Genomic DNA, 13524 nt, shown 5'->3' with positions numbered 1-13524 from the left:
TTGATGTTCATAAACCAAATGAATTCGTTCTGTTTATCAATAAATTTCTTAATCATCGACGATGACGTTTAAATTTTGATTTTGAAACTACCATTTCAGAATAATCATAGAATAAATGCAAATAAATCTAAATTTCAATATATTTAATATTGATTTTCAAAGGACAAATCAAAATTCTGACCAATGGCTGAGTTGAAAACTGTCTATGGACTTTCTGCTCCAAACATTACCAATATTTTCACATTTGCACCCAATGAACACCAAAAATTCCCTTTCAGTCCCTGATGAATATACTTTCACTTTCACACCCATCGACAAAATTTAGCAAAAACTTTCCCAATAATTCTCCTGTCCTCTCCGTCCGTTCACCTCCGCCCTCCAATTCCAGTTCGCTCCCCATCTCTCAACTAAAGGTAAGTTTTTTTAGCAACTTCCCGTGATTCTTGATGGCTGAGCACGCACATTTAAACACGTTTTTTCACACAGTGGGGTCAAGCAACCATTTTTCCCTCTCGCTGTGAGGAATCTTGATCTGGGCTTTTGTTGTTATGCAAATGATTTTATGGGTTTTTTTAGTTTTTTTATTTGATGAAATTGAGCTTTGTAGTAGTTTTAGTTGGGTGTAGTGTAGTGGGATAGAGAGTGATGACGCCTCAGCCAAGAAGAAAGAAATGGACTGAGGCAGAGGAGAGGACTCTAATAGATAAGTATGGCGATATGACTTGTGATGGGACTTTATCTAAGATGAAAACTAGGGAGAAGAAATATAGGCCTATTGCTTTACATGTGAATTCTGTGCACCATGTCCGAGACCCGGTGTCGTATCCGTGGCAATGGAGTTGGAAAGATGTGTCTACGAAGGTGCAGAACATGAGGCATCAGTATGCCCTAGTTAAGCAGAAGATCAAGAAGCCCGAGTCTTCGATTAGGGGGTCGGGCGAGGATGAGTTTGATTGGTTGGAAGGGATTACACATTGGTCCAACTTTCTTAGGTATAAGGAGGTGTTTGGGGATGTGCCACTTGTGTTTGCAAGCAATGATGGGGTTGGAGGGGGGAATGATTGTTACGAAGGGGATGATATCATCCCGTTCGGGCAGCTGGGGGAGGTGGGGGAAGGGGGTTTCGTGGCTGGGATTGATGGGGTTGAGAATGGGGTGATGGATTTGGAGTTTGATTATGATGGGGAGGAGGGGGAAGACAATTACAACGGAGGGAGTAAGAGTGATGCTTGTATGAGGGAAGATGCTGGTGCGAGATTTGTATGTGAAGCTATAGAGCCGGATATGAGGAAGAAGAGGAAGGTGTTGAAAGGGATGGAGAAGAAAGCGTGGGGTTTCCTTTTTAACCAGCTGGGGAGCTTGAAGGAGATGGAAGCTCGGAGTGAGCAGCGTGAGGGGGAGAGAGAGAGGGAGAGGCAAAGAAGGGACCAGCTCCGGATGGAGATGGAGAAAGAGCGTGAGAGGAAGTGGGAAGAAATGGAGAAGGATCGAGAAGTTAGGGAGAACAATAGGGACAAGTTAAGGAGGAAGTGGATTCAAGAATGGGAAGCTATGGAGAGGGAGAATGAAGAGCGAGAGAGAAGAAGAAGAGACGAGGAGTTAAGGAACCAGAGGGAATGGGAGGAGAGGATGAACCGGAGGAGATCAGAATGGAAGAAGAGGATGGATGAGACGTTGAGTCAACACCGAGCTGAAATAGGCCAGATTCAGGCGAGGATAATCCACGAGCAACAGAATCTTACCAGTCAGTTGATTGGAATTGTTTCACAGTGGACTGGCCATCCCTCGGCACTCTCTGATCACGCTGGAGCGAGTAGCCATTATATGTCGCAGATGATACAGAACATGCACCATGTGAATGGTATGGTTCATGGTGATGCACGGGTCGAGGGGGATGATAACCAAGAAGATCAGTTCATTGTTGATGGTTAGCGCCTTGATTGAACCGACCTACAGAGTGTCTTTTTATCTGCTGTTCGAAGGAGCCTGAGGAACTGAATCAGATGTCTGTATTATAGCTTTTAGTTTATATTCTTTGCTTTTTTTTTCACCTGGAAACTCTTTTGATCTGATATAGTGTAGCATACAATAATTTATTCCTCATTTTTTTCGGTTGAATAACAATTGTCGAAAATAATTTCAACCAGAAAGCACTTGGAATCACATCACTTCATAATTTTCAATATTGCCTTTGTACTTTATCTGTTTTCAGCGTTTTGTTTGCAGATATTAGGAGAAATGCAAGAAGGTATGTTGTTTCTTGATAGTTTTGAGTTTTATTATAACTGGATGTCACTAAACATTTTATGCTTATCAAAGTCTTAGTCATATTTCTGTTCAAATAAAACAAAAATGCAAAAGGCCAATAACTGTCCTAACACATCTTTTATCTGCAAACTGGCAGTTTTGTTATATAAAATAAATAAATTAAGAAAGTAATACTCTAAGTAGTATACATGTATATATTGAAGGAAAACAAAATGTTTGTACAACTTCCATCTCCTCCTTCATTAACTCAGTAGCTCGATCGATTTTGATAGATCCACGACTTTTTCGCCCCATTCCTTTGCCTCTTCTGAATACCTGGCAACTGCATTACGAGCTTCTGAGAGCTGCTGCTCTTCAATGGCGAAGTCGGTCTTGAGCGCAAAAAGTACTTCGTTGACATCTTCTTCGATCTTGAGGCAAAAGATGTTGCTGAATACCTGCAAATTGCAACAAGAAGAAACCGAAATATGTGTCAAAATTAACATGATGGTGCAATTAGCTTGAATCGGAATCATACTATTTTCCACATCACTATAGTTCTTGCCTTTTTCAGGCGCGTATACACTGCATCTTTCATGGTAGAGGATCTCGAGACCAGATTGATGATGAATAAACCTTGCTCAGAAAGTGATTCTTTCGCGGCCAACAGAAAATATTCTTCGACAAAATCCGCTTCAGGGCATGTCAAACCAGAACTGGATAAGATTGTCATAGGCGCATTGAGAAAATTAACAAAGAAGATGACGATGATGAATAACCGGTTAAGATATCCACATTACCTAGTGTCTGATGAGTCGACATCGACCACGAGAATGTCGATTTTTCTGAGGCTTTTTTCTTCTGGACAGAGTACAATGCGATTATATAATGCATTGGGGTTAGTTAAGCACATTTTTCTCTATTTTCACAGATAGTTGATGTAACTTTACCTCCCTCAACCTTAGAATCTGCTATCTCCTTGACAAATTTAATTCCATCTGTAACATGTACCTACAAAGGAACATAAAATGGATTGAAGATTTTGAAAATGCCTGCAGTCGAATTTAAACCATATGCATCTCTTTTATGTAACATTATGTTTGTAGTTTAAAATAACAAGTACTATAAGTAATGCATATTATTTTCATGAACTTAAATAAGAAGTTATTTTCATGAACTTAAATAAGAAGTTGTCAAGCATCTTAACCCCCTACAATTTCAATTCGGGATTTATTTTCAAAAATAGTGTTACCTTCAAGCGCTCATCCTCTTCGAAACCAAAAAAATCCCTAGCAACATCCAATACCACTGGATCTAACTCGATAACCTATGAAAATAAGAATTTGCATAAGGGTGAGATAGCAAAATAATCAGGAATGTAAAGTATCAGAATTTAACTAAACCTCAATCTGGAGGGTGGGTAGATTTTTCTTCATGAACATAGGAAGCAGTCCCGCCCCAAGACCAAGAACCGCTGTTTTTACCTAGAAAACATGGAAGAGTAGCCTTAAATCCAGTTATTCAAAAACTACAGCCACACACCAAAATTTATGGACGATTTAAAGGCAAAGTGATAATATAACAAATATAAAAAAAATATTCATATACTAATCTAGACATTGATAAGAAAGCAGAGCATACTAAAGCATGGCCTTCTTAAGCAAGACAGAATTTAATGCACATCGGTCATTTGCAAGTGAGGAAATCGCTCACCAGGCCTCCAAATGAGGTAGCTATGCTCAAATATGAAGAGATCAACAGTATTCCTGAAATAATCCCATTGTGGTATGGACTAGCTAAGTGGTTGTGAATAACTTCTGCTTCACTACTTAAAGCTGCCCAAAATAAGACAGAACACATGAGTCAACAAATTAAAAATGCATATTTGTAGCTGTATAGCTTCATAGATCACATCATCCACGATGATTAGACCAGTCAAGTCAGATTCAACCTACATTAACAAAAAGACAAAAATCAGAAGCAGATGGTTGGGTGATATTTAATCATCAAAGAAGTTGATTGGGACAAGAAATAGCAAAGAATTCATGCCCAACATATTAATATCATGGTGAAAACTCAGCACAACCAAGGAAGGGGCACTAAGGTCTAAGAGACCAAATATGAACTTGGGAATCTGAAACAAGTCTCTCTAAAATACACTCCGTATTTATTATTGAACACATCTTGTAATATAAAATAAAAGATGGCAGTTATCTAACCTGGTGCACAATATCTCGCTTCTTAATTCCATCACCGGCAGCCATAAACCTGCCAAACGAAAAGAGAACAAAGGAAACCAATAAACCTTTTTCCAACAAATCTAGCAAGTGAAAAAAATAACATTTGAATATCTAAGGCACGTGCACTGACAACTTCCACCCCCCACACACATACAGACATATAGATATATTGTATATCCAAGAAGGACACAGGAACTCAGGGAATGTTATTCAAATGATCTGATCATGGACATCCTACTAATAGAGAGTAACGAATGGATACATACGGAATTTGAAGGTCATTGTCATTGTCACCGTAGTTTGGAGCCAACTGCTTGACTAAAGGAGAAAGGTCCGACTAAAATAAGGAAAAACAAAATATAAGATGTTATCATACTTTCAGCAAGAAAACGGAACCATTCTAACATGTAAAATAAGTAGTAAGATATTAACCTGGATGGACTGCATGGGGTAAATGGAATTACTAGAATCCAGAAAAACCTAAAGTCAATAAGGAAAATTTTATTATTAGAAACAAAATAGAAATTGCATACAGGAATAATATACTAAATTTATTAGCGACAAGAAGGCTTACCATGCACAATCTAGCAGCCTTTGCACTTACAACAATAAGCCACTGCCCTTCTTCTGATGTGTAAAGCCAGTCATGAGCTCTTAACTGAAATATATAGTCCAGTCACATCACACACCAGCTTGATTAAAACAAATATATAACAAAAGTAGGCCACAACACCTGATTTATGGTAGAAAAAGGGACTAGATCAATTATGATGGCATAACAAAAAGAAGAAACAAAAGTTAATACGTCTAGATCTCAACTGGGAAGTTGGTTCAGATGAAACAGACCTCAATATTATCTCTTAATAGTTCAAACATAAAAGCTAAAACATGTCATACAACTTCACTTTATAATCCCTAAAATGAGTTGCTTTGTTGAGATTTGATTTACATACTAGGAAAGCTCTCTAATAATTAATGCAAGATTATCTTCGTAATCTTGAACAAATGACAAAAGAATATCCAATTGTCTGTAAAATGACAGATACGAAACACAGTAGCGACTATATCTTGTGGAACAATATAATATGCATTGGAGAAAGAGACTTACTTGGGGAACAATGAATACACCATAGGGATAGACAAATTGTCCTGAGTCTGGCTTAGCATCAAGAAGCATGCAATTATAGAAAAAATTGGATACTCCAGGTTCACCTAAGATGAGCTTTATCCTACGCCCAGGTTCAAGCATTGAAATGTTTCCTTTCGCCCCGAGTCTCAAGTCTTCCATTGTGTACGATATGTCAGAGTTGTTGGAGTATTTTGTGCGAGTATGTCTTTCTTTTTCAAGCATTTCATATAGTTTACGAGCCTAAACCATGTTAACAAGGAAAATTTATATTTCAGTGTATAATGGATAAAATAAATTTTAACTTAAGTAAAGAGAATGTCCAAGATAGCAACTTAACTGAAAGTAGTTAAAAATAGATTACTTGAACTCTTATTGAAAGTATATTGTCTTTTTTATTTCAAAATCATGCCAATACAATATATCCTATTGAGTTTCATAATAAGATGGAAAGTGATATACCTGATTACCATGTCGTTCAATAGAATATTCACCCAAGAACAATGATAAATCAGATACTGATGTAGGAGTATCTTTCTCCGCAACTACCACAAAAGTCTGCAGTTCCGGGGTGGTTCCATATGGTGGCGCTTGAGTAATGGCATGAATACTCATTTTCCACCCAAATCGAAATTCACGGAGAAGTAAATCTGCAGAAAAAAGTTATGAGGAATATGAAAGAGAGGTCCAAGGGCATAGCTTAACATAAGAAAAGGTGATATTCAATGGAACCATACCTAAGACATGAGATTCTGCTAAGGTGAGACAAATGAATTTTCCTCCAGTTTCCATAACCCTTTTTACCTAAGAATGCACAAGATAGTTTACACGTAAAATCAATGTTTAGGCCTATCATGTATGAAAGGTCAATTTAGTATCAATATCCAATACCTCGCTTAAGTAGAGAATGCCTAATCTTGAACCGAGCTTCGGCTCCATCAAAGCATCCAAGCCTCCTTTGTCCACAACAGCATTGAAGCTCCCACCATCAAACTTAAAAACAAGTAAAGTGAACATCAAGAAGTCGCAAGGCTCTTTCTGGCAATATATTCCTATTAATGTGTTTATATGTTCATCAATCAGATTATTATATAAGATCACTTAATTGATAGAGATTATTCCATAATCAAATCTTGGATAACTCAATTGGCATAGCTTAATCCAGAACCAAATTTGTTAATGCACTGGCATCCATAAACACATTGCTCACGATCAAACAAATTACGCACAAACTTCTATAATCGAACTCTCGAATACTTAATCAATATAGCTTAATCCATAATCTGTCGATGCACATCACTCACTAACTAACACAGGACTCACAGATGTGACAAAAACATGCTGCAATTACCTGCAACTCGGTCATATCCATAACTCTCCACTTCATCTCTGGCCGCTCTCTCACGTTCCTCCTCAACATATCCATAATAACCACTTTCGAGAAATCAATATTCGTTATGCTCTGAAATCCGGCATCGTAGAGCTGCTCCGAGAGCTTGGAGTTCCCGCAACCCGGGACTAAGATAGTCACCTCCTTGGGAGGCTTCTCGGGGAACGAGAGATTGTCGGTGAGTAAGCTCCGTAGCTGCGGCCACTCGGCGTACCATTCGAAGTTATCTTCACTGCCGCGAAGTGTGAAGAATTTGTCCCAATTATCTTTGTCTGTGAAGTCACCCAGGGTTTTCAGAATCTCCTCTTGCTTGATTTGTTGCTCTCCATTCGCTATTCTTCGCTGCTGCTTGCTCTTCTTCTTCCCCATCGAGAGTTTAGGGTTTTGCAGAGAGTTTAGAGTTGATTTGGGGTTTAACTGCGCACTATCTGCAACGGTTTTTTAAAACCAAAATATATGGAATATACAATATGAGCTTTGTAATATACAATATGAGCTTTGTGTTAAAACGTAAACTCTCTTAAAGTCACACCGTGACACCACTTATACAACAATACTATAAATACTATACAGCAAGCGTGTTGGATATTGCTGGATAATAAAAATTATTATATAAAGAACAACAAATTACTGGCCGAGTTTTTCAATTTTTTTTACCACGTGGCAACTTATTATTTGTCCATATATACAAATGATTGACTAAAAATTGTGGTACGATATTATTTTAAAGAATGGTGGCACCTAAGATGCCGTATAATATGATCATCATTTGTTCATATGATTTGGTCCAAGTCCACATTACTCATTTATTTTAAAATATACATTAATAGTACTATAAATTGTTTTTAAAAGTAAAGTTGAATTTGTTTTTCAATAGTTATTTTCAGATATTAAAATTAAAAAAATGATAAATGTCGACTAAGTAAGTGATATTTACCTGCTATGCATGACATGTGTTCGCACACATTCGATTGGTTGCGTAGCCTCAAGTCCTCTACCAACAAATACAATTAGTATAAATCTCATTTAGTTTTAAGAAAATATTTATCTGCTTGTTAAAAAGTGTTATATGTGATATGGCTCCTTTTTGTGTTTAATTTCAAGTTTTCTTGATAAAGCTTGTTTCAGAGAATTTATTTTAAGAATTTATTAATTGTGAAAATGTGTGATAATTTGATGTAGCTTATTTACACAATTTTAAGTTGTTTAACAGTAAATTATTTTGTCAAACACTTTTTAAGAGTATAGTATATAAGTTATAAATAGTTTATAAATTCAGCCAAACACTCTTAAAGTCTGATTTGAGCAATTAATATGAGTATGTCTTTCGTGGTCATTCTTTATAGTAGTACTAGCATCTTCTAAAAAGGTATTCCACTGCCATTTCTTTTGTAATAAAGCGTCATTCACTTGAAAAAAAATACTCTTGTTGTCTCGTAAGTCGACTTTATTATCTTTTCATCCAACTCACGAGTAATGGAACAACATTATATAAAATCAAATGCCATATGAGGAACATTTTGTTTTACCATGTTAATATAATAGTACGTGATTTTACCATATGACAAAAACAAATAATCCACTATTTTAACACACAGAGTGACCAACTTTACTTGTTCGTAAAACAAATATGACAGCATACTTCAAATCTTAGTCTCATTGAGTTTTTGAGATATTTTTTTGGTTTCTCCTTCAGCCCTAGCAAGCCTATCTGCTTGACTTCCAGCAAACCTCTGTCTGAATAGCTCCACTTCATCATCTCTCTGCATCATATTATTCATTTAATAAACACAACAAAATTGATATTCAACACCACTACATGTAGAAAGGTAGAAAAATCAAACTATACCATTTCTCTAAACAATGGCGTCGGGGTACCAATTTTATGACCGGCAGGTAGGATCACCCACGGCGTTCTAGCCCTTTCAACGTCACTGTTTTCATCAGAGAGTGAAAATTGCGTTTCAAGTGGCAAATCGAGCTGCTTAAGCACCTATGCATCAGAAAATATTTGTAGCGTTAGCACCGCGGTGATGGATATCTTTATGAGCACAAATGCAGTAATTCACCTCAAGGGAGAAGGACGGCATAAAAGGTTCCAAGAGGCAAGCGAGAAGATACACTAATCCGAGTGAAGTTTTCATGACCACGGAACAAGAAGGTCGATCCTCCCTGTAGAGCTTCCAGAATTGGCTTTCCTGCACGAGGATAACTGCATGTTCAACATCTGATAAACCTAATAGCAAAAAGTTCAAAATCATCATAAAAAACGTGGCAATGTTCATACTTGAAGATAAGCATTTCCTACACCAGATATGGTCATAGCAATCTTCAAGCCTTGCTTTAGTTTCACCTACACCAAACGCGGTTCAGAATGTTAAGGCATGATAATATTCAGTAGCAAAATAAGACCATTAGTGCCTTCGTTTACCTTCTCCATTGCATCTATGTACTGTTCCACAAAACTACCGATCTTCTCTCCCAATGCTTTGGTCAGTGGATGAGTATCTGCATTTGGAGCATCGGGGATGATCGAACCATATCCTGAACCTGAACGAGTAAAAAAACTATTAGTAAGTGCTAATGGAAGAAGAGTAAGGATCTCTTTTAGAGGTGAAGATTAGTAGGCGTGAAAATCATACGCAAGAGGTCTACTCTACGAAAATCTAGAAGTGAATACTAGCCATTACAATCAATTTTTTTCTAGGTTAGATAAAATAAAGCACACCAAAATATTCTGCTTCTGATAAGAAAACGTGTGCACTTCTAAGTTCCAGAAGATGAAACTTCAAGGGAACTGTTGAAACTTCTCTTGTTTCCTTCTCGACCCCACAGGTTTTAGTATTTACTAGCCTCTTCCACATCAACCTCATGGAATCCATACGTTTGAACCAATATCCAACAAACATGACCTGCGTACTGTAGTCACGAACTATTAGGGGCCTCTGCACCCAATACAAAGAACTGAACCAAAGAATGCAACATAAAACAGATCGTTATTGGTCATCCATCCTAAGACAGGAACTGCATTCTTGTCTTGTTCCATGTTAGACATTGTGATCAAACCGAAGGCTCTAGATCTCAATTTTTAAGCTGTCCATAGTGTCATTCATGAATGAGCCGAGAATCTAGCTTCAACAATGCAAAGGAAATTCCTACAAATTGGATCTGCTTTTAAATCTAGTAATGGAAAATCAGTTAAGTACATTCACAAATAGAAGTTTGTGCAAAGAAAACAATGAATCACATGTAAGACCAAGTTTTTCTGTATTGATAAACAGAATCAATTGACCCACCTGGGGCTTTTGCAATGAAACTCAGGACTCGGTTGACAAAATTTCCAAGATTATTCAGCAACTCGCTGTTAAGCTTTGCTTGCAAATCAGCCCATGTGAATAGTGTATCCGATACCTAAAGATGAAATGTTGCCCGAAGAGAAATCCTTCTTCATTTTTTTTTATCATAATGGCTTATGTTTGAATGGACCATTGATGAAAAGGTATGTCGCGTAGAACCTACCTCTGGCCTATTTGTCAGCAGATAGTATCTCCACACCTCTACAGGGATATTTGTGTCTTTTGCATTGTCTCCAAACACACCGATACCCTTGCTCTTCGAGAATTTTCCTAACATTAAAACCAGGAAAACAGCTTAAGCCAGGTGAAGATTTCCGGTCAGACTGTCACACATATGAACTACTGTGATATGACTAACCAGTTTCATAGTTCAAATACTCTGTAACACTTATGGTTTTCATTAATGTCCAGTTTTCACCTGTTCCAATAAGAGTGGAAGGAAACATCACCTGCAAAATCAAATAATACTCGCTAATTTTAGAAAGTATGCAGAATATAAGAAAAGCTACCAAAAGAATAACCGAAACCTCATGGGAAGTGAAAGTTTATCGTAGACTCAGAAAAACTGAAACTCTGTGAAGTGGATATTTCCAGAGTGCAAGTTTACAATTAACAACTTACTGTGTGAAAGGGAACATTATCTTTGCCCATGAATTGGTAAAGCTCAACATCTTCAGGATTCTTCCACCACCTCTCCCATTCTGGTGTGTAGCATGAAGTGATCGAGACGTATCCAATTGGAGCATCAAACCATACATAGAATACCTAATGGTAACATTGTAAATAGACCATTTAACTTCTGTAACCATCTATGCTGCACTATACATTGCATCATCTGATTTTACCTTATCCATAAATCTCTCATGTGGGACAGGAACTCCCCATTTCAAATCTCTTGTTATACATCGTGGTTTCAACCCTTCCCTGAGCCAAGCATGCGTTGCTTGAATAGCATTTTGACTCCACCCTCCCATCACTGACATGCTGTTTATATATTCTTCTAATTTGTCCTTCAGTAAAGGAAGCTCGAGAAACATGTGGTTTGTATCACGAATGTGTGGAGTGCTGCGGCAAACCTGTTTATGAAGGTGGCACAGTAGAATTTATCACAATCTCCTGAGTGGAAACGAATCATCATTCTATCATAATCTAGCCATTTAGAAATGGGTGAAGCAGTTGGTCAGATAAGGAGTGATTAAAGTACTTAGAATCCCTAAGAAATAATCTATGACAATGAATTTACAGCTACAGCACACCTTGCACTTTGGCTCTAGTAGTTCTGTAGGATTTAAAAGCTTCCCGCATTTTTCACACTGGTCTCCACGGGCAGAATCATAGTTACAGCCTGGTGTCGGACAACAACCCTCCACAAGCCGATCTGCCAAGAATCTTTTACATGTTTCACAGTAGAGCTGCAAGAGAGAAACTATTTAATGGACGAACCATGAGAAAATGGGAAATTGAAATGCAAACAGCAATGATGAACAGAAAAAGTACGGAGGCAGAAACTAAATAGTTTATGCAATAACATTGAACCTGTTGCATTATGTTTTCAGAAAGCCAGTTATTCTTCAACAGTTTCTTGAAAATATCTTGACAGACTTCTGTCTGCTGAGGACTTGAGGTGCGGCCAAACTCATCAAAGCTTATACCGAACCACTTGTATACATCTTTATGAATGGCATGGTATCTGCTCAACCAACAAAAGTTGGGTCAGAGAGAAATTCAGCACAGGCCTAAATGTCCAACTATATACAATTTCCATTGATCAATCACGGATTGATGTTGTATTCGACTTCATGCTCGAGTGGAATGTGCAGCATCAGATCAAATAGAAAGCTATACGCATCTTACCATAAAACATAATTATAAAAACATGTGATAATTCACTTTAAGCATTCAAATAACTGAATTATGTTATGTCATATGTAATTATTAGTTCGGGTGTAAAAAGACTCACTTATATGATGCATCATACATAGACTAATATAAGAGGTAAAAAACCAATACTATAACTCAACACATTATGAAAATATAATTTGATAGAACTTCAATAATTGTTTCAATTATTATCCACTTTCTACTTAATCAAGCTATTGTTCTGTGTGTCTTATAAAACTAAAACGAAACTTTTTTCAAGAAAAATCTAGTTTTTTATTCAAAGTTATAATATTACTGCAATTTTCACCTGGATATAATCTTATAAAAGTTTTATTTGAGTTAACCTGTGGTTAAGTTTACAGAATTAAATAATCTGATTTCAATATTACATATAGTTTTCATATCTCAATAATAGTATAAAGTTATATTTTAATTGAAGTTGAATGTCTTTTTCATATATTATCAACATTAACAAACTGCAAAAAAGGGCTAAGGTGCAAGACAGTGAGTCTATAGTGGTGGACATATCCTTTGACAATAATATGATCTAAATAGATTTAAAGATGATAAAACCACTTGCTTACTTTAAAAGCTTTACAACCAGCTCTAACACTATTAAGAAATGATTCTCCGAATATAGCTAGCAATTTCACATAAGAATCAGAACAAATTCTCACAGAACACACACACACACACACACAAAAAAAAAGTAAGTTTGTTTTTCTCTAGTAAAACAGAGGTGCTTCCTTCTAAGTTATTCATCAACAGCTAATGTACGTGGTTAATTTTATCCACAAATACGTACTCCATTTAAAAAATACTCCATATTCCCGAATAAATAATGAAATAGTAGTAGTATGATCGAAACATGAGCAAATTACTTGTCACAGATCTCCTTGGGAGAAGAGCCCTCCTCCATTGCTTTAGTCTCTGTTGCAGTGCCGTATTCATCCGTGCCACAAACATAGACCACGTTATAGCCCCTCATCCGGCAGTACCGCGCAAAGACATCGGCGCTCAGAACACCTAAATCAGTTCCCCAAACATGAGAAATTCAACCGATGCGCAAAATCACAATCGACATATATATGTACATAGATACGCAAATTGAAGCGGGAATTACTTCCGATGATGTTGCCGAGGTGGGGGACGTTGTTTACATAAGGCAAGGCGCTTGTGATGAGGATGTTCCGCTTCCCTGGTATCGGCAGCTTCGCGGCGGCGCTGTGACTGTGATCGCCCATTTCTCGATAAAATTTCTAAAATGTATCCTTCTGCTGAGAA

At 37.1% G+C, this 13524-nt stretch overlaps 3 protein-coding genes across 3 annotated transcripts; 1 reads left to right on the top strand and 2 right to left on the bottom strand.

The window, feature by feature from the left end:
- Positions 1-307: 307 nt before the first annotated feature.
- Positions 308-2103, top strand: LOC125195652. The gene is made up of 2 exons (XM_048093792.1): positions 308-413; positions 487-2103. The coding sequence occupies exon 2, from the start codon at positions 646-648 to the stop codon at positions 1930-1932; it is 1287 nt and encodes a 428-aa protein (XP_047949749.1). The 5' UTR covers positions 308-413; positions 487-645; the 3' UTR covers positions 1933-2103.
- A 267-nt stretch (positions 2104-2370) lies between these two features.
- LOC125195650 (eEF1A lysine and N-terminal methyltransferase) lies at positions 2371-7440 on the bottom strand. The gene is given in 17 exon segments (XM_048093788.1): positions 2371-2705; positions 2813-2963; positions 3048-3108; positions 3198-3258; positions 3500-3574; positions 3651-3731; positions 3961-4087; positions 4089-4198; positions 4467-4515; positions 4754-4824; positions 4920-4967; positions 5062-5145; positions 5596-5856; positions 6076-6263; positions 6351-6417; positions 6505-6606; positions 6965-7440. Coding segments are annotated over 17 exon segments (2139 nt in total). The 5' UTR covers positions 7373-7440; the 3' UTR covers positions 2371-2510.
- A 1072-nt stretch (positions 7441-8512) lies between these two features.
- LOC125193002 (probable methionine--tRNA ligase) lies at positions 8513-13524 on the bottom strand. Its single transcript, XM_048090701.1, has 14 exons — positions 13364-13524; positions 13122-13266; positions 11896-12049; positions 11616-11771; positions 11205-11435; positions 10981-11124; positions 10718-10808; positions 10523-10629; positions 10300-10414; positions 9435-9553; positions 9291-9356; positions 9073-9201; positions 8853-8996; positions 8513-8766 (listed from the first exon to the last, which is right to left on the bottom strand). The coding sequence occupies exons 1-14, from the start codon at positions 13482-13484 to the stop codon at positions 8647-8649; spliced, it is 1842 nt and encodes a 613-aa protein (XP_047946658.1). The 5' UTR covers positions 13485-13524; the 3' UTR covers positions 8513-8646.

This window comes from Salvia hispanica, chromosome 6, assembly GCF_023119035.1.
Source record: "Salvia hispanica cultivar TCC Black 2014 chromosome 6, UniMelb_Shisp_WGS_1.0, whole genome shotgun sequence".
NCBI classification, from domain to species: Eukaryota; Viridiplantae; Streptophyta; class Magnoliopsida; order Lamiales; family Lamiaceae; genus Salvia; species Salvia hispanica.
Note: the sequence above shows the minus strand (reverse complement) of the source record. Positions and strands in the feature narration are given on the sequence as shown.

Excerpts from the sequence above, each read along its gene's own strand:
- LOC125195652 (XM_048093792.1), top strand. The coding sequence starts at position 646 with ATGACGCCTCAGCCAAGAAGAAAGAAATGGACTGAGGCAGAGGAGAGG.
- LOC125193002 (XM_048090701.1), bottom strand. The coding sequence starts at position 13,484 with ATGGGCGATCACAGTCACAGCGCCGCCGCGAAGCTGCCGATACCAGGG. Across the intron at positions 10,809-10,980 it reads ATAATGTTCCCTTTCACACA|GTGATGTTTCCTTCCACTCT; the intron begins GTAAGTTGTTAA and ends TTGATTTTGCAG. Across the intron at positions 9,357-9,434 it reads ACATAGATGCAATGGAGAAG|GTGAAACTAAAGCAAGGCTT; the intron begins GTAAACGAAGGC and ends CGTTTGGTGTAG.